The sequence below is a fragment of the Typopeltis vanoorti genome, chromosome 20, assembly GCF_054136105.1.
Source record: "Typopeltis vanoorti isolate ZY-2024b chromosome 20, IOZ_Tvanoo_1.0, whole genome shotgun sequence".
NCBI lineage: Eukaryota > Metazoa > Arthropoda > Arachnida > Uropygi > Thelyphonidae > Typopeltis > Typopeltis vanoorti.
Genome location: NC_143568.1, coordinates 68,538,682 through 68,560,429, shown reverse-complemented (window position 1 = coordinate 68,560,429; position 21,748 = coordinate 68,538,682). Strand labels below are relative to the sequence as shown.

The 21,748-nt window shown below is 35.3% G+C and overlaps 1 protein-coding gene across 2 annotated transcripts in view; it reads left to right on the top strand.

Moving 5' to 3' along the window:
• gpp (DOT1 like histone lysine methyltransferase grappa) overlaps positions 1-21,112 on the top strand; it is a 282,498-nt gene extending 261,386 nt beyond the window's left edge. For both annotated transcript variants that reach the window (XM_090409770.1, XM_090409771.1), the window contains 2 exons: positions 347-2,164; positions 17,466-21,112. In XM_090409770.1, coding sequence (XP_090265896.1) covers positions 347-2,164; positions 17,466-17,488 — 1,841 coding nt within the window. In that variant the 3' untranslated portion in view covers positions 17,489-21,112. The remainder of the gene's footprint in view (positions 1-346; positions 2,165-17,465) is intronic.
• The last annotated feature ends 636 nt before the right edge of the window (positions 21,113-21,748 follow it).

Here is a 21,748-nt window from a genome sequence, read left to right as displayed (position 1 = left end):
ATTTCACTAAGTCCAAAACTTTTTATCAGTTGAATTTTTGATTTTAAATTAAATTTGCTAATTTAAAAAGTTAAAGGTTTAACAATTTTGTCCCTTCTTGTGGTTCACAGTTTAAAATAATTAATGTAGTTTTAATAAGGATATGGTTAGTGAATATCAAAATTGGCAACGAATGTTTTTTCATCAAAATTGAAATTTCATTTTAACTCGTTCCTGGGGGTGGGGGGATACTTTGTGTGTGTGAGCGTGCATGCACATGTGCTTTATATTGATAGCATCAGTTGATGTACATGTTTTATATAGAGATTAATTGTATGGTGTATTTATTGTGTTCTTAACTTTTCAGGAAAGCCAGAGTGCAGTTCTAAAGAAGCAGACATGCAGCGACCACACAGTAGACATTGGCAGGAAAAGATTAGCAGTGGTTTCAATAAAATTCTAGCTTTGGCTTCAACCCAATTGGCTGAAACCAAAAAAGAAAGGAGACACAATATTTTTATATCTAAGAAAGAGGACAGACATTATAGATCAAGAAGGACCCATAACAGTCATTATTCTAGTCTGTGTGGTAAGCCAGAACATCATAGAGATTGTAGATGCTCAGTGAGTAAAAAACAAAGTAAATCGCATCATATGTTAGAAGCTGACAGGGCTTTAGGCTGCATTGCAAAACATAATTATAGTAGACATAATGGAATTCACTTTTCAAGGAGAGCAAATCTCAAACCGAAACAAGTAGCAAAGCCAAATGGTGTGATGTGGTCAAGGAAAGGCCCAAGAACACCTCCTGATACACCACCAAGGACTCCATCAGTTTCACCAGAAAGATCACCTGCACTGCATGTTCACAGTCCAGCAAGTAGCACAGAAACAGCCTGTAGTAGACAGAGCTGCATAATGAGTCCTTATAGCAACCATGATCATTCAGTGGATAAATCTATCCTCTCCCCTTCACTTTCTCGCTCAAGATCAAACAGCCCCATCAGCAGTAGAGCATCAAGTACAGATTCACATGGTGGAAGATTTTCTTCTTCCACAAGCACTTGGAACAGCCAAGAAAGCAAAGAAAGACAGTTTTCAAATAGAGAGAAAAAGAGAGATGTACATGGAGTGATTAAACTAAATGGCTCTTGGTCTAAAGCTTTACACCAGAAACCCTCATTAATTCACGGTGAAATGAAAATAATTAATGACATTGGTCAAAATTGCAGTTTACAGAGTAATATGAACCCTTGTTTGGAAGGTTCTGGCAGTTTGTTAAGTCAGTCCACAGGAAGAGGCCTTGTTGTAACACTGACAAATAATCAAGTTGTTCATAACCAGTCTGAAGCATCAAGACAAGTGGAATTTATATCTGTGAATATGCCAGTCCGTGCATCAGGGGGAACTAATTTTAATCCACCTCCTCCACCAGTTCCACCCCCACCTCCTCCACCTCCGCCTCCACCTCTGGCATCTACAACCCGTGATATACAACAATTTTCAAAGAGTTATTCTCTGTCTACTCCACAAACTCTTCTGCCTCCATGTGGACCTCTCCAACAGTCTGTACTTACAGCGACTCCTGTTACATTATCTGTAGATTTCACCGTTCCACCTCCAAATTTCAACATGCCACCTCCTCAGGCAAGCAGTGCTCAGTCAACTGTTCCAGCATCTGGTATACCAATTTCTCAGCGAACACAATCTCAGCCACTTTCATTACCCAACATTGCATTACCTCCACCTGGTATGTCACAGCCTACTTTGAATCATGGTTCTCAGCCATTTGAATTCAGGCCTCCTTCCTTACAACAGAACCTTTCACAGTTAGATCATGTTCCACCTCCTTGTCCTGTAAATGCATCTTTGTACAGAAGCACTAATCCAGTTCAAACAAATCAGCCCAGTCAGCAAGGTATTCTGCCACATCCAGGGCCTTTACTCTCAACTCCATCACTGCCACCTGGACCAGCAAGTGTTACTGCGCCTCCTCCTCCCCCTCCTCCACCACCGCCACCATCATTCAGTAAACAGATACAACCATTTCCTACTGTGGAGTGGAAAGATGGTATGCCTGGAAGATTGGGAGGATTGGGTCAGCAGGGTCAACATCTGGATTATAGGATTCCTCAACACTGTGCTCCTACTGCTGGTGCAGTTAACAATGTAAATTTTTATCCAGGTGAGTTTAAAATGTGTACTTTTAATATGTTAGTTTGTAGAAATTTATACTATTCAAATAATATTCATGATCTCTGGAATACTCCAGAACCAAACACTAAGAGACTTTCTAAGAATCAGGAGAACGAACTGAATATGGCTTTTTTTTTTTTTCTCGATCAAACTGAAACTGGCAGGGTTCTTCCTCATTTTCCATCCTGGAAAACCTGAACTAGAGATCACATGTTCAACTTTACAGACACAACAAACTTACTTTAGTTGCTCTGATGCCAATCTAAATAACTAATCAAACCATCATCATCATCAACTTCCTGCCATGTACCCTCAAGGGGTGTACAGGATATGATAGTACTACATGAAAAAAATTACATCATTAGTAACTTCCTATCTACAGTTTTCATCCAAATCAGTCTGTTACTTGTCAAGACTCCAACATTATCAGATCTTATATTTCTATCGTCTAAGGCACATTGTACCATATCAATCCACCTATATCATGGTCTCTTCCTCTGGGTCGTTTTCCTGCCAACTTGGCAGAGAACATTTGTTTTGCTAATCTTTCCTCGCTCATTCTATTTAAGTGACCATACCACCTGAGATTAGCTCTGTTAACGCATTCCTGGATGTTGACAATGTCAGGTTCTTTCCTAATATCCTCGTTTTTAATATGATATTGCCATTGATGCCATCTGGTCATGCCTCTAATCTTTCTCAGGACTCTCATATCTGTGGTCTCTAGTCTTTGGTCAAGTGTTTTACTTCTGACCCAGCTCTCAGATCCATATGTTAAAACTGGTTTGAAGACTGTCTTGTATACAGCTAATTTAGTGTACTGACTAATTTCTCTCTTATTCCATATGAATTTATTCAATTGACTTCCTACCATACCAGCTTTGCTGATTCTGTTGTCTATTTCTATATTTAATTTACCATCTTCAGTAAAAATTGTGCCTAAGTAGCTGAAATGTTTCACTTGTTCCACAGGTTCTCCATTCACAACACAGTTGACATTTTCAATGATTCTGCCTATTTTCATTGTCTTTGTCTTTTTATTGCTGACCTTCATACCATATCTATTACAACAGCTATTCAATTTAGTCAAAGAATCTTGCAGACTTGTAGCAGATTTATTTAGAAGTATAACATCATCTGCAGAAAGCAAAGAGCTGACAATAACATCTCCAAATTTGATATCATGTTTAATACCACTTTCCTTCATAATGTGATCCATATAGATAATGAATAACAGAGGGGATAATGTACATCCTTGTCTCACACCAGATTTAACATTAAACCATCTTCTTGTACTTCCTTCAATTCTAACTGCTGACTTACAACTCAAATAAAGACTAAGTATTGCTTGATATAATGCCCCATTGACACCATATAATTGTAGCATATTGAATAGCTTCTCTCTTGGCACCTTGTCACATGCCTTTTCCAAATCGACAAAACTTGAATACAGATCTCTGTTATATTCCCATGCTTTCTCGACTATTTGTCGTAAAGTGAAGATCTGATCCTGACAGCCTCTATTTTTCCTGAAACCAGCTTTTTCTTCACCAAGCTTTTCTTCCACAATTCTTCTCAACTGTTTCTCAAGTATACTTGCATAGATCTTGCCAGGAACACTCAGTAGGGAAATACCTCTGTAATTCTCATATTCAGTTTTATTTCCCTTTTTATATATGGGTACTATGAGAGCTCTCCTCCAATCATCAGGAATTTGTTCCTCTGTCCAGGCTTTCTGAACTATGCCGTGCAGCCACTGTAAGACTCTTATACCACCATACTTCAGTATTTCTGGTCGAATATCATCTACTCCATCCGCCTTTCCACATTTCTATTTCATTCATGAAATAGAAAAAGCTTTTGATGGCTTTTTCTATTTCAAGCATGGAGATGTATTCCTGATTGCATGCCTGGTCAGTGTTTTTTATCACTGTGCTGTCATCACTGCTAGTTTCATTTAGCAATTTTCAAAGTAATTACTCCATACTTCAAGGATATCTTTTTCTCCCGTTTTCATGTCACCTTTATCATCTCTAACTCCTTTTACAGCACTCTTTCCTCCATTCCTAAGCTTCTTCAACAACCTCCAGAATATTTTGCCACCTTCTTGATATTTATTTTCTATATTCTTGCCAAAGTCCACCCATGACTTTTGTTTAGCTAGTTTTACACAGTGTTTAGCTTTCTTGCATTTGTCTGTGTATTCTCTAAGAGTACAAGCTGACTTATTTGACAGGAACTTTTGATATGCTTTCTTCTTTTCCTTCACTGCCTCTTTAACTTCCTGTGTCCACCAGGGAGTTCTGATTTTTTTATCCTTGCAGACAATCTCACCACATGCCTCTCTGGCAGAATCACTCAATGTTTTCTTCAGAGTTTGAATCTCCAAGGTTTGGTTCCTGTTCTCAAACTCTTTCATTTTTTCTTCAATAATTTTTGTGTATTTTAGTCTACAGTTCACATCTGAGAGCTGCTCAACTTTTATTCACTTTAAAACTTTCTTACATGTTATTCTTTTCAATATGAAATTCAATTTTATCCTGCTCAAGACTAAATAGTGATCACTTCCAATTTCAAATCCTCTGTACACTCTAGTGTCCTGCACCAGGGAGAAAACATCACTATCAACAATAATATAGTCAATGAGACTTTCTTATTCCTTGCCTCTTCTCTCCATGTGAATTTGTGCACATTTTTATGTTGGAACATGGTGTTAGTAATAACCAGTCCATGTCCTGAGCAGAAATCCAACAGATATTTGCCATTATTATTAGCTTTGGTCTTTTCTCCAAATTTTTCCAAAATATTTTTGTATGTCTCAGAATCATTTCCTACTCTGCTATTTAGATCCCCAACAAGGACCAACTTTTCCTTTTTCATTGTGTCAGTTGCTTTTTCTAAAGTCTCAAAAAATTCCTCCACTTCTACCTTAGTAGAATCTTCTGTGGGACCATAGGCACAAATAAGTCTCATTGTCCAGTTCCCCATTCTCCTATTTGGCCATATTACTCTACTTGAGACTGACTGCCATTCAAGAAGATTAGCCTCGTATTTTGTGTTGAGTACTATGGCTACTCCTTCTTTTCCTTGATTGTCATTGCCTGAATATAACTTGTTGTATTTATTGTTACGTTGGAGGTTTAATGGATTTTTTACAACACTCAGAAACTCAAGCCTCACAGCACTCAAGCCTCTACACAAGAATTTGTATTTATTGCTCAGAAAGATCTCACCAGTTTTGTCTTTTTAGTTTCAGTCACCCCTATTATGTCGATCTGGTACTTATCTAATTCCTCGGCTAGCTCCATTTCTTTGCCATTCAGGCTTCTTATGTTGATAGTACCGATCTTTAACTCTGGTGATGTTGAGTTGGGGTTTGTTTTCAGATTTGTTCCAGTAGCTGACTTTTCACTGTTTGCCCTGGTTCCCTGGCGAAAACAATAAGGGGCCTTGTTTAACCAGCAACTCCCCGGCCGGCATGAAATTTTGTCATGTCGTACCATCATTTTTTTATTTTGGTTTAACCAATAAGAATACAATTTGGTCGGCTAAATCCCAAATTGCCAGCCCATCCTCGTTCGTTCAGTATCCAAGTAGATACCCAACAGGGTGCACCATGAGAAGGTGAGGATTGAACATTAGATCAGAAGCCTCTGATCAGTTCTCTGCATTCCTTAAAAAGCTATATGGAGATCTCCTCCCAGTTATACAGCTTTTACCCTTATTAATTCTCTTTTTCCGTATCCCGAGATGGGAAAGAAATGAAGACAGAATATGCTTTTAAATGATATTTTGGGATGTAGAAAGCTTGTGGCAAAGTAATAATTTTGGTTCATTTGCTGAGGGTCAGTCAACAATGATTTAATAGCTACACTATTGAAGCATTTAGCAAACTAAGGCATATTTCTGCATCATTCTTAAACAACTATTATTCAGTAGCATTTTCATAATAGGCATTATCATGCTACTTCTGTAGCTAAAGTAAAATTGTATAACATGTGGTAAACTGGCTTTCCAAGTTCCATTCATCACAACTTGGTCCAAAGTTAAACTATTTAAAACACTTATAGTGCTCAGATGACTCAAGCTTTGAGATCTACTATAATTAATGCCATAAACACTGATCTCCTTGTATTTCTCAAGTAGGAAGAAGATATAATAGATTTAGTTTAATCCTTTATCCCAGTGAGAGCAAACAAAGTTTGCGCCTGAAAATATCTTCAGGACTAAATATAGTGTTGTACTATCTTATCCAGTAAGTAGTGCAACACCAAGGCAACTCGTGGCAAAGGTGGAGCAAGCTACCAGGCACTTCTAACCCAGTATCTCCCATAATGCAAAACACATTTCCTATGTGGATATGTATACTGTTATGCATTAAAGGGATTGGCCATCTACCCAGACTAGTTTCGACCTTTATTGAGGTCTCTTCAGTGGGAGCCAGGCCCAGAGCTGGAGATACCAGGCAGAAGCAGTAGCAAGTCATCTGTGCCTATGGGAGTTGCCAAAAGGTTTATCACCTTTTTTAAAAATTACTCTGGATTTAGAGAAAGATGTTGAAAATTTATTTATCACTAGGTTAGACTATAATAGATTTAGTTTAATCCTTTATCCCAGCCTGGTAGCTTGCTCCACCTTTGCCACGAGTTGCCTTGGTGTTGCACTACTTACTGGATAAGATAGTACAACACTATATTTAGTCCTGAAGATATTTTCAGGCGCAAACTTTGTTTGCTCTCACTGGGATAAAGGATTAAACTAAATCTATTATAGTCTAACCTAGTGATAAATAAATTTTCAACATCTTTCTCTAAATCCAGAGTAATTTTTAAAAAAGGTGATAAACCTTTTGGCAACTCCCATAGGCACAGATGACTTGCTACTGCTTCTGCCTGGTATCTCCAGCTCTGGGCCTGGCTCCCACTGAAGAGACCTCAATAAAGGTCGAAACTAGTCTGGGTAGATGGCCAATCCCTTTAATGCATAACAGTATACATATCCACATAGGAAATGTGTTTTGCATTATGGGAGATACTGGGTTAGAAGTGCCTGGTAGCTTGCTCCACCTTTGCCACGAGTTGCCTTGGTGTTGCACTACTTACTGGATAAGATAGTACAACACTATATTTAGTCCTGAAGATATTTTCAGGCGCAAACTTTGTTTGCTCTCACTGGGATAAAGGATTAAACTAAATCTATTATAGTCTAACCTAGTGATAAATAAATTTTCAATAGGAAGAAGATAATCTAGCAAATTTAATTTGCACAGTCCTGTCTTATTTCTCAGAAGGAAGGCCATGCTTTAGTCTCTCTTACTTTGACAATATTCATTTCTAATATCCAACCAAGATCAGTTTTCTTTTCTTGTGTTCACTTTCATATCTAGCCTATCCTGGCACAAGCACATGTTCATGGCATGTTTCACTTCAGCCTCAAAAAAAAGCTTGGTATTCTTCTTTCATTCTAAACAGTATTTCCCTTCTTCCCAATTCCTAGCATTATAAATCTCAAATCCATCTGATCTTAGAATATTGTTCTCACATTTGGGATGGCACGTCAGAAACCTCAATCAGAATGAGAATGCTTGATTATATTCAGCATTCTTGATTGTATTAATAGAAATCTCTCTCATTGAATCCCCCCTTCTCCCAACTTATTTTCCATAGACTGTTTGTTTTTCTGTAGTATGTCTTTTTTATAAGCATTTATATGAATGCTGCCCCACTGAACTGGTCTTTTCTCTAATCATGCACAAATAAAGGTGACTTAGTGATGTGCTGGTCAACCATATATAGTTCAGCTCCAGGCTGCTTGAACTGACTTCTCATCTTATTACTTCATTATGTATACTTCTCTGGATGGTTTTTCCCATACCATTTTTCCCTGAGGAATAAAATCCACAATGGGAGAATCAAAACCATTAAAAATTAAAATCAAATTAAAACCATTTAACTCCATACCCCCCCCCCCCCCCGATATTTATGGACTCCCAAAAATACATATGGAAAATTTGCCATTATGTTCCATAGTGGATGGCATTGATTCCCCCACATACAAACTAGCTAAACATTTGGCCAAAGCTCTCTCACACTATACTGGCAACACACCTTCACACATAAAAAAACTCAGCCCACTTCAAAGCCAGCATAGAAAACCTTACACTCAAACCATCAGGACTTTAGGAGAAATAATAGCTTCCTCACTTACTGTTTGTTGTGCCTGCGTGCACGTGTCTTATTCTTAAGTTTCTTGAAAATGGCAACGTGACATTGCCGAAATATTGAAGTATATTAAAATTTATTTTAATGCATATCCTAGTTTACGTTGCAATTTCCTTAAATTATTTGGTAAAAAAAAACAACAGTGAAGTGTTGTTACAGACCTGGTGGATAATTAAAGTCCCCTATAATAATAGGGGACTTTTAATTATCCAAACATTGATTGGTTAATATGAAATCCCATGAGAAGAATGAAACTGAATTTATTGGTTTTGCAAGACAACTACCTCAAGCAGCATGTGACAGAAGGAACTAGGTCAGAGTGGTAGTGTCTGATTATTGTGTCAGAGGGATTTTCAGTTAAAGACGTAACTATTCTGTCTCTGGTTGGTGACAATGATCATGCAGTACTCACTTGGGAAGTGGCTAAGTTTATGAATGTTCCATTCAGAAAATTTTACATGCTGAACTACAAAGCAGGAAATTATGACCACCTGAGGGGTATGGTGGTTTCTGTACTATAGTATCATTTATTGGATGGGAAGCAAGATTTAGCAAGAGATTGTTATGATAATTGTAAGCAGCAGGCCAGAAGAGTCACAAGTATTGTATGGAAAGCTAAGTCAGAATATGAAAAGAAACTGGCTTTGCAAGTTAAAGACAACCCAAAAAAAATTCTATCGTTATGCTGCAAGTAAAAGAAAATGAATTTGAAAGAATAACTATTGAATTCTGATGGTATGCAGGTGACTGATGCAGAAGTGATTGTTCAGCTAATGAGCAGCCATTTTGCTAAAAGCTATTAACCTGTTATATGCAACATTAAACTCACTACTACCTCTTCACTTTTTTAAATAACGAAACCTGTGGTGCGATCATAATTAAAAGAAACAAATGTATTAACCACAGTGAAAATTATTTAATTGTAAATATTTCATCCTAAGTATCTTAGGACATCATCAGTACAGTAGTTTAAAACAATAATAGGAATAACATACAGTTAGGGCACATGATTACAATAGAATCTCATTTAACGTGCTACAGAAGTAAAAAAAAAAAATTATTTAACACAATTTTGTATGACAATTTCCCATATTTTAAGAATAGTAAGAACGTCGTTGCAGTTTAAGTTTGGTCTGTGTAGTAGGGCTTCAGAACTTTCTTTGTATAAACGTTCATGTTTATATAAAGATCTATGTAAAAGTTTAGACTTTTCCCAATGGATCCTATGGTTTGGATTTTCAATTCCGTGTTGAGAGAGGCCAGATTTCTGCGGTTTAAAAAGACGAATGTGGTCTTGATGTTCCGAGATGCGTTTCTGAACAGACCTACCTGTCTGTCCAAAGTAAGACAATTTGCATGAGCATGGAATCTCATAAACGCCAGGCAACATCAAAGGTGAGAGTTTGTCCTTAGGAGAAGGTAACAAGTTGTAAATTTGATTGATAGGTTTGTAATTAGTGGCAAAATTGTATTTCTTCATAATTTTAGAAAGACGTTCGGAGATGCTTTTAACGTAAGGTATGGGAATCCCATGGACTTCTTTGAGACAGTTATAATTAATTGTAGCAATTCTTGATTTAATGTATTTGACAAGTCTGTTTCTAGTTCTGTAATATTTAAATTGTTGGTTGCTAATTCATGCTTAGACACTCGTAACTGATTGAGTAGTAAGGAATGACTTGCTTTTTGACAGATTTTATGGGCACCTGGAGATTTGATGGCTTCCTTCAGTTTTGCAAAGGTTGGAATAAGATTATCGCATCTGCACTTTTTTAAAAAAGATATTCTAGCTCGTAGCTTACCCTGTTTAATTGCAGTTTTCCTAGTAAGTTTGTCTCTGCGCTGTCATTTCCCCATGAAGGAATAAAACTTTTTAAATAACGAAACCTGTGGTGTGATCATAATTAAAAGAAACACAATTGGTTCTTGATACCAATTCATATGACCGAAAAATGAATTTACTTCTTCGCGATCGTAATACCTACGCCAAATTGGATTATGATTCTACGAAACGTCAACTCAGAAAATTAAATAAGCTACTTAATGAAACTTCCTCCTTAGATGAAGAAACAATCAAAAAACTTAAGACATACCATGCAAGACCTCCTAGAATTTATGGCTTACCTAAGCTAAACAAAACTAATGTTCCACTTAGCCCCGTCGTAGACTGTATCAGCTGTCCAACTTACAAGTTATCAAGATTCTTATCTAACCTTCTCCGCCCTCACATAGGCCACTCAGTCTCTTCAATCAAAAAGTCTACTGAGTTTCACACAAAAATTAAAGACATTCAACTATCAAAAACTGACTTGTTAATCAGCTTCGACATTGTCTCCCTCTTCACAAACATTCCCCATAAAGAAACAATAGAATTACTAACTCAAAAATTTCCGTCTGATATAGTTGAATTGTTCAAGTTTGTTATTGCATCAGGTTACTTCACCTGGAAAGGTCAAATTTACAAGCAAGAAGAAGGAACAGCAATGGGATCTCCTTTATCACCAAACCTAGCAAACTTGTTTCTAGAACACCTTGAGGAAAAAATATTCACTTTTGAACATAAAACCAAAAATTTGGTTAAGATATGTCGACGACGTATTTGCAGTCTGAGATCATGCCGAACATAAATTACAACTGTTTCTAGATAAAATTAACCTTCTTCATCATCGCATCAACTTTACGTTAAAAAAAGAATCTCCACGGGGTATCTTCTTTTTGGATTTACACATCCAAAGAAAAGAAGACGGTTCCGCCACGTCTGTCTTTCGCAAGCATACATTCTCAGGTCGCTACATTCACAATTCTTCTGCTCATCATCCATCTCAGAAATCTGGCATTATTAAATCACTAGTTTCCAAAGCACACAAATTCTGCTGCTCTGAAGAATCTTTAAACAAGGAATTAGAAGTAATCAAAAATACAGCCACCTTAAATGGATATAATCCTAAAACAACTCAAAAAATCATCAGTCACTTCTCCACACATCAAACCAGACAGGAAGAAGTCCATAGGATTCCCATACCTTACGTTAAAGGCATCTCCAAACGTCTTTCTAAAATTATGAAGAAATACAATTTTGCCACTAATTACAAACCTATCAACCAAATTAACAACTTGTTACCTTCTCCTAAGGACAAACTCCCACCTTTGATGTTGCCTGGAATTTATGAGATTCCATGCTCATGCAAATTGTCTTACTTTTGGACAGACAGATAGGTCTGTTCAGAAATGCATCTCGGAACATCAAGACCACATTCGTCTTTTTAAACCGCAGAAATCTGGCCTTTCTCAACACGGAATTGAAAATCCAAACCATAGGATCCATTGGGAAAAGTCTAAACTTTTACATAGATCTTTATATAAACATGAACGTTTATACAAAGAAAGTTCTGAAGCCCTACTACACAGACCAAACTTAAACTGCAACGATGTTCTTACTATTCCTAAAGTATGGGAAATTGTCACACAAAATTGTGTCACACAAAAAAATAATTTTTTTTTTTTACTTCTATAGCACATTACGCACGTTTAATGAGATTCTATTGTAATCATGTGCCCTAACTGTATGTTATTCCTATTATTGTTTTAAACTACTGTACTGATGATGTCCTAAGATACTTAGGATGAAATATTTACAATTAAATAATTTTCACTGTGGTTAATACGCATGTTTCTTTTAATTACCTCTTCACTGTATGAGGAAACTCATGGATGAGGAAGAAATACTACAGCTGTTGCACAAATTGAATAAGAATTCAATAGGAACTGATGGGATATCAGCATTGAGTCTCAGAACAGGGAAGATTACACAGGAGTGGAAAGAATGTATGGTAATCCCATTGCTCAAGGGTGGTGCAAAGACTGATGTACCCAACTATCGACCAATCAGTATCAGAGTGGTGAAAGATTATTGGAAATGTTGGTCAGGGCTGACATTCACAAATGGGTTGACAGAGAATCTCTACTTTGCAATGAACAACATGGGTTTACTAATGGAAGGTCATGTTTTAGCAACTTGCTCACAATCTGAAATAATGTTACCACTGAGTTAGACAAGGGAAATGGATACACCATGTACTTTTTTTGGATTTTGCTAAAGCTTTTGACGGAATACAGCATGGAATACTGTTACATAAATTGGAGAATATGGGATTGGATTATAAACTATTAGCATGGATAAGAGGATGACTAACTGACAAATATCAAAAAGTGGTATATAGTAGGTGTGAATCTGCAAGATTCAATGTAACCAGTGGTGGGCCTCAAAGATCAGTTCTTGGTCCATTGTTATTCAATCTGTACATTAATGACATTGGGAAGGATTTGACATGTGACATACTGCTATTTGCTGATGATGCAAAGATAGGTAGGATAATCAGGTTGTCGAAACATTCATGCAATACTTGCAGAATGAATTGAATAGGCTGGAATTGTTGACATGGGAAAATTGCTGTCATTTCAATGTTAATAAACGTGAAGTCATTCACTTTGGTATGATTAGATATCCAATGTCGTGTTATGTTGGTGGGATTATGCTTGAAGAAACTGATAAGGCTAGGGATCTTGGAGTTTTAATAGATAGGAAGATGAAGTTCAAGGGTCATATAGCAAAAATCGTAAATACAACTCAGAGAATAATGGCAATGCTGAAACAAACCTTGACATGTAAAGATAAGGAAGTCGTTTTGCCTTTTTAATAGGCCTTGATATGATCTCACTTGGACTATTGCATACAGGTCTAGTCTCCTGGTTTCCATGGTGATTGTGATATAGTGGAAAGAGCACAAAGGAGAGTGTTAAAAAATATCAGGATTGCAGAATACATATTATGAAGACAGAATAAGAATTTGTAGGCTGCAGACACTAACAAACAGGAGAAAGAGGGATGATATAATTGACATACAAACTTCTGAAAGGGTTATACGGAATTTCAGCAGATGGAGTTTTTCATTTTATGTAGGGTGGGGAATGAAATGTGAGGGCATTGATGGAAGTTGAAAATATATACTGTCAAGAAGGGATTAGGGCTAGATTTTTCTCTCATAGACTAGTGTGTGTGTGTGATTGGAATGGATTGTCATAGGATGTTGTGTGTGCAAGTTAGTGTGAATGAATTTAAGAACAGGTATGACAGCTAGTGTGAATAGTATGGCCTCCGTTGATGAATTCCTGACTCCCTGATGGAGTCAGGAATTCATCGACAGATCTTTCTTAATATAATATCTAACAGGAAACCACAAAGAATCACTAACTACACTTCCCTTCTCGACTGCAGGTAAACTACCAAGTGGAACTAAGCTAATTATGCCACTGACAGTCTGCATGACTTTAATTTCTACACTAATTTCAACCAGTACAAATGCACCAGTGAGTAATGCAATTCCCTGTGTGGAGAATTGCATTACTCTCTCTCTCTCTCTTCTGTGAGAAGAGAGACAATAAGGGGGGTGGGGCAAGACCAACAACAAGCTCTACCAAATCGAGCCTAAAATCAAATTGTGGCAATCTAGTTTACACAGATATTGTAAAGAGAAAATTGTTCTTGATTGGCTCCACATAGGTCATAGTCATCTTACACACTTCTTTCTAATGGAGGAGGGTGATGACATACCTTAAATGTGAGTTGTGGTAGCAGACTAATCATCATTTTAATTGACTGCCCTCATTTCATTGGCTGTTCTTGTGCCACTAAATCAAATACCCACTAAAGCAATGTTTTAAAAGATTAGAACAGTAGTGCAAGCATAAATAACAGAATGATTAACAATGTAGGTATGGTATCACAAGTAGTAATAGTAGTAGTAGATCATTAAATATAAAGAGTTTCAGCAATGTGGTTTTTCACACTGGGAATAAACGTAACACAGATCTAATGGACTAAGATTCTAGTAATGTAGTAATGCTTTAGAACTTTCCTTATACAGATTTTTATATGGTACCTCGTCTTATGTAGGACTTTAGTCTTTCCAGAAAATCCTGTGCATTTGTTGAGTGTGCATGTTTAGGTGTTAGCATTTCTCAAAAGCCACACCGCTTTAGTTCACAGCACTTCCAACTTATATTCTCGTGTTTCTTGTGACAAACATCAGCATGTGTTCCAGATTAGCCAAAATAAAATATCACGATAACAACAGCCAAAGAAACTTGTCTTTGCAGAGTTTAGAAATGAAGAAACCTTCTGAAAAGGATTAAACAAACACATCATGCATCTGAGGAATCTGATATAAGGGTTACTCCATAACTACAGATTTAACTATTTATGCAAGTATTACACTGGACTGTTGTTAAGAAATATTTGCGGTGTTGCAAGTGACTATGTGAGAGATTTGGCAGTATTTCTCACTGTGCCATCTACAGAAGAGGCGGGAGCTTGATTCTGTTATCAATGAGCAGTGATGTAAAGTGCACACATTCTTTCATTGGACTGTAAAATTGTTTAGTTGGAACAACATACATATATTTCATATATGTATGTTGTTCCAACATACATATATGAATACATATATATTCTACTTATATATTCTGCTGCAAACTTCTTAATGTGGCCAGAGAAACGATGTTGGGTGATCGAATGCCAGGTCAATGCTAATTGCGTTCTTTATGATTATTCAAGCCTGGCTGATTAGGAATTTTTTCCTAAAGCCACATCTTGAGTTATACTATTATAGAATTCCATGCCTTTTGAGATATAGTTCTTTGGAAACCTCACAGATAAGCTTTTGCTACATAATCCATGTATACTCATATGTTTACATACTAGATTTTTTCCCTTGCAACTTCAGTTATACAGCTGAACACAACCCAACAGCAGCACTTTCCCCTCTCCCTATTTTCATCTTCCTATCCTTCTGGAAAATTGTATATTGTTCCATTTCTATTCCCAACAGTACATCATCTCAGGCAACCAAGTTTCACTTGCACCAATTATCTTTGGGCATATTAACTCAATCAATGCAACAAACTTAGCTCTATTATTTCAAGTACTCCTACATTTATATACAAACATAACAATCTCCCTGTCTTTGAGGCCATTCTGCCAATGATGCCAATATTCTCTACTCTAGCGCTCTCTCTCTCTCAATTGTTCACATGAACACCAGACAGTCCTGACTACTCTCCAAATGTTTTTCTCTTTCTCATTAATGATATTTCTTGATTCACTGAATAACACTTACACAGCCACTTTTACATATCTTATCTGTCATATAAGAATGCCAAGCAGGTGGATGGTCATTTTGATTCCTGTGATTCATTTTCTTGTTTGAATTAGTTCGTCTTCTGATTTAAATAGATGAACAAACACAGTCAAAGAATTCATACAGGCAATTCTGAGGCTTTCATTCAATTTTCAACTGTTATTTAAACTGTGGTTCTCCAAGAGGTGTTCTAAGACTGTTCAAGAGAAGAATCAATCATATTTGTTTGGGTTAGGATGATTTAAACTTGCTTTCTGGATACCACTTGTCGAATCAAGTAAAGAAAAAACTACTATCCATACAGCAACATGTTTATACAAGAAATATTTTCTTGAAGCTGCCAACTGCTCTTAAGAACCATGCCTAATCAAAGTAAATGTGAAACTAACTCCCCAAGATATGGAAAAACAATCATTTTGAGGTCTCCCACCCAACAACCAATGCTACTGATATGCATAGAGAGCATCCTTCCTAAAACTTAAGATTTAAGCAATTCCCTCCCTTTTTTTTTGCCAGTATGCTTTTGCATATAATACAATCTTGCATTGTATGTTTTTTCTCCTGCCACTGTGGCAGAGAAAAAAATTGGAAGCATTTAAATAATGTTGAATCTCATTCATTTCATTCCTTTGTGTAATGCTTCATTTCCATTAAATCTGCATTGAGTTATAATTTAGCATAAAGTCAATACAGTATTTTGCTCAAATTGCACTGCAGAATTGTTAACTTAGATAACTGAAACACTAAAAAAAAAAAAGTTCATTATTGCATGTTTAAACCAGTAAGAAAAATATCCCTTTTACATTTCACTAAAGGTAAATAAATGATGATCAGGAGTCCACAATGCTTCTTGTTTATAAACGTCACATACTTTTAACACAGTGGTGGATCTGGTTTTTGATAATTGACTAGTCAAAGGGAAGAGAGTATATATGCATGCATACAGAAGTCAGCTATAGGGAGGGACAAACTTTTTTCCCTTCCCACTTATGCTATGTTAGCACATTTCCATATCACAGTGTATCAGAGGTAGTCTTTTATTCTTGCCGATTTGATTTCTCCAATTTTTGTTTGGTTTTTTAAAAAAAAAGTTTAAAGACTGATTTAATGACAGTGATAATATAGAAAGCATGTAAAATAAGTAATTTTAACATACTGCAGTAGCTAAAGTTTTGTCAAGGAGGACAATAAATATCTACATAAACCCCTACTGCTGCAGCTGCAGCAGTAGGGGTTTGTGTAGATATTTATTGAATCCCTGGCTATTTGGATATAAACAGTCAGGTTATGAATTATTTCCCAACTTGTAAAATAAACCATTCTCTCACTTTTAAATACTAGCATTGATAGCAGCCAGAAAGACTTCACACAAGAAAATCACAGTAACAAATCTGCATATCTCTTCTTTCATAGCATGCTGCTATTCTCATAAACAATGTCAGTATTAATTCAAGAAGAATTAACACAAGGTGAGACAGATAAAACAGTAAAATAAAGCTAAAGAATAATTGCACATAAATTTCGGAAGAAATTATCCCCTTTTGAGAATTTTTTTTTTCCAACCCTTATGCTTGAAATTTAAGGCCTGAATGACTTGACTTAATGACAGTAATAATATAGAAATCATGTAAAATAAACATTTTAAAGTACTGCAGTAGCCATTTTATTATAATCCTTTCCATTCTCCACTAATCTGATATAAATAAAATATATTTTATTTATATCATCTCTACCTCAGATGTGCAAAATTTTATTCCTATCAGATTAGTAATTTATTTATTGCATTACTGTATATCATGAAATATTAGTTTTAACTTCCTTATTTTTGCAGTTTTTACTAGGATTCTATCATCTGTTCATTTCTTTTTTACAGCACAGGCCCATTTTATAGTATGATGCCAATGTGTCAACTAACTGCTGCAAGACAGCTACCTCAGACCTTAGCTGTGCTTCAGGAAATCTCTTCCTGGATTGCATCAGTTGGCAGGACCAACTGGTGCACACAGTTTCCGAGCCATCACAAAGACCAACACTGCCAGATAACATAGTGTGGTTGTGAACGGTAGGCTTCAGACTCCATCAGATGTGCTCCAGTTGTGGCTGGCACTCGAACATCATTCATGAACTTCTTTTTTCGACTTTTTTTTTTAATTTGGTAATATAATCCTTAAACAATAGCATTATATTTATTTGCAATTTACTCTCAGTACAAAGTGACTGACTGAGTTTAGTGTAAATTTTGAGATTAGTTGAAGGTCTGTATGAATGTTGGTTTACATATACTGTTTATTTTGCAAGATGGTTAATATGATTTGCTAATCAATTTTTAATATAACACTGCAAAAAATGTTAGTGCTACAATGTAAAGCATGTATTTATGTAGGTATGTATATAATATACTGTAACCTGGGAGAAATTCATGTGGTATAAACACAGTATAATTCAAAAGGGATAAAAGACAATAGTTTTCTGTATTAATTCTGCCTTGTAGACATTGTGGCATTAATACTATCCTGAAAGAACTTGATGTGCTTTATGTTTCTAGTGAAATTTACATCAGCAAGCCTGCTCTTGCCACATGACTGTATTACTACTAATTGGAGAGAATTCATTTATGATCACCTGTTAAGAAGTTGAACAAATTTTTAAATTTGTCAGAGATATTTTGCTTGAAACTGCCACAGAGAAGTATGGGGAGACTTTAGATGCGTGATATTAGTTTTCAGATGTTTCACTCATTGTATAATATTGCATTTGTTGATACAGGTTAGATCAGGAGGAAAAAAAAACAAGTTGCTTTAATAATAGTAGTTATAGTAGCAGCAGCAACTGCCATCTGAAATTGCCGCAAAGCAACTAATTCCACCTGATAAACTCTTGAATATTTATTTTTGGTCTGGACCAATAAAACGTTGGCAGTAGCATCGTATACTTTTTTAAACCTATTGAACAAACATTGTTAAAACACCGTCTTTGCAATGTTGTGTTATTACACAAATCTGTATCATATGTTCATGGGTGTGTGTTATGTCCTAAACCTTTTTGTGTCTTTGGAAGTGACTCTTGTTGACCAATGCAAATTCAACTTGTTGACTTACATCTAGTTAGTAGGGAAAGCCATCCCTGCCAAACAAGTCACTGCCAAGTTGCTTCACAGAGAAATTGACACTGCCATATCTTACCACAAACACTGCCAGGATAGCTAATGCAGTGCTGAAAGAGAGAGAATGAGCTATCCCTTATATATAGTGATATTACATCAACCTGATGTTTACTTGAAATGGCAAATTTACTGCAAGATTAATTTAAAGAAAAGGAAGGTTGGCTATGTTTAAAAAAAAGGGGGGGTTCTGGCACAAAAAACAAAAGTTATTTGATGCTTTATTTTCGTTCTTTTAAACTTCATAGAACAGTTAGAAAATTTGCATCATTTATTTTTGTCAGTATGTATGTATGTTAGTGGCCCATATTTATTATTTAGCCACCAAAAATCCTACTATGGATTTTGAGGTGTTATTTTATCTCATATTTTTATTTATTTATTTTTAAATTTTGAAGGGAGGGAAAGGTAATGTAACAGGAGGAGGAGTAAAAGGGAAGTTGAGAAAATTGTCATTTGTCTAACCACTGACTCCTGCCCTGGGCAAGAATGAGTGTTAAAAAAAAAAAAAATACATTCTAGTTCTCTTTTAATCAACCCTTCAAAAACAGCAGTTGATCTGCTTTCTTTCTCTCTCTCTTTTTTTCCTCTTCCCACCATGTAGATAAGTCATGTATTTCTTCCATTATACTAGTCAGACAGAGAGAAGAGCAGAGTTCTACTTTCATTCTTTTGTAGTGGCTTATCCTCTAATTTAGAGCTTCTAATCTAATGTGATCTCGCCTCATTTACTGCCACTTACATCTACACAAAGAAATCACTTTTCTCTCCGAGTTTCATATTTTAGTTTACAGTAGTAAGTAAGGACCAACATTAATTTGGCAGAGTGAGCTTGAAAATATAACTTCAATTACTTAGGCATGTGTTTTAACTATTTCATAAGAAATTTTTGCCTTGTGTTATGTAATCTGTGTCATAAATTTTTATGGCGAAATGAAAGTTGTAATTACATTTGTTAATAACAATTTTTGCTCTTACAGAATTAAACTTCCAGGAAATGGTTAACTATCTAGTTAATTTTTATTATTAGCAATGTCAGTATAATAATGACACACAATAGCCATCTCTTAATCCATTAAATACAAACTAACAAAAGCTGTATCATTTAAGGTAATGTATTTTCATCTGCAAAATAACCTTATAGAAGAAATTTCAATCAAACATGCTAATAATTTATGGTGAAGTACATAAGGCTTCAAAATTACTGTATGTGGAAGGAAGCATATTTATCATAGTATTAACTAGGTCTTTTCATATTTTATCATCCTGAAAGTGTTTTGTTTGTTTGCTTGCATGTAAGCTGTTCATACTTTAGTTTAGTTGATTTATCCTATTCTGAAATCAGTAGAAAAAACTATTTGCACTATCTGACAGTCAGCTGATTTTTATTTAGCATAATATACCAAATATATGTTAGAAATATTTTAGTCAGGATTGCAGAGAACTGGAACTTATTTTTAGTTAAAAGTGTAATTGTTTTGAATTTACAAATATCCAGTTTAATTTTTATTTAATGAGGGATTAAAAAAATTAATGAGGCATTTTCTATGAATATTAATTCAGAAGTATTAGACAATTCTAAAATAGCCTAATACTTTTAATCCATGCATAAGTTAGAAAAAGTTGTGGTTTGACTCTCACGTCTCCTGTGTCCCAATTAAGATTTACAGTTCCATTTTAATGTACATTTTCATTATAATTTCATCTGTTCTGGACCTTAGTTGTGGCCACTGTTAATCATGGCAAGTTTTACATACTACATACATATATCTTTAAGTCATAAATCAGCATGAGAGGCATCTTATAGTGAATCTTAATGGATCATTAAGGCAATGTTCATCCAGAATAATCCATTTTATTAGCAACCCAATGTCGATTTTATAATGATAAATTATGCTTGGCTCCCATATTAGAAAAGTAGAAGTTATGAATAGGCCTCAGGATTTTGAGTTATATAAGCTCAGGACTGGCACTATTTGTACACAATTTTCTGGTGCCTGGCCTGACATACCAAGTGAAAATTTCTGTTGCAGTATTGTGTTTTTACGTACATTCTGATCTGTTTTACAAATGTGACAGAGTATGTATCTACTACCAAATCAAAAGAAATAGACTTAAATGTCTCTTAAGGTGACTAATGGAGTAATTTGAGAGTGCTGTTGATAAATCATTCAGAAATTCACAAGAAGTTTTATAGATAGTACAGTAAAGGTGCATGGAAACATCCCTTATGGTTTAAATTCGGTGGATATAATTGGGATAAGATATTCAATTATTTATATATTTTAAAAGTATAAAGCAAAGAGTACTATATATGTATTATGGCTACACAGAATTTTTCCTAGGAAGGATTTATGTTACATGCTGGGTGCACGTGACTAATGGGTTTTTCAGTGCTGAAGGTTTTTTTTTTTTTTTAATTAATATTTTATTCCTTATTTCACCAAATAGTAAACTATGGCATTGTCAAGGAATAAAGATATAAAGCTTTTTTCCCCCCCCTTTTTTGTGAAGCAACAGGAGATGGTACTCACTCTTTGCTATAAAATGAAAATATGAAAAGAACAATAAATTAAGTACAGTTAAATGTAAACTGTGTATAAGTATATATGTATTTGCTAATTTTTAATAAAAATTTCACATAGCAAATATCTTAAACACAGTAAAAAATGCAAATTTCATTAAATGACTAGGCGTATTAGTACTAATCATATAAAAATGACTGAATATTACAAATTAAATGTACTACATGATTGTAGTTCTTTTTTTTTTAAAAAAAAAACTGGTAAAATAATTTGAATAAGAACATTGAATATCAAGCATCCAATATGTGGCTGTTTTTTTATTTATTTATTTTTTTTATTTTAATGCAGAATTAGTCTTCCAAATGCTTTTTGAGGATTTTTACATCTGTACTTGTTGGGTAGGAATGTTCTGTAAAGCATAGGCAGGTTTCCAAAATAACTATAGAATTCTCGTTTTCTTCTCTCCATTTT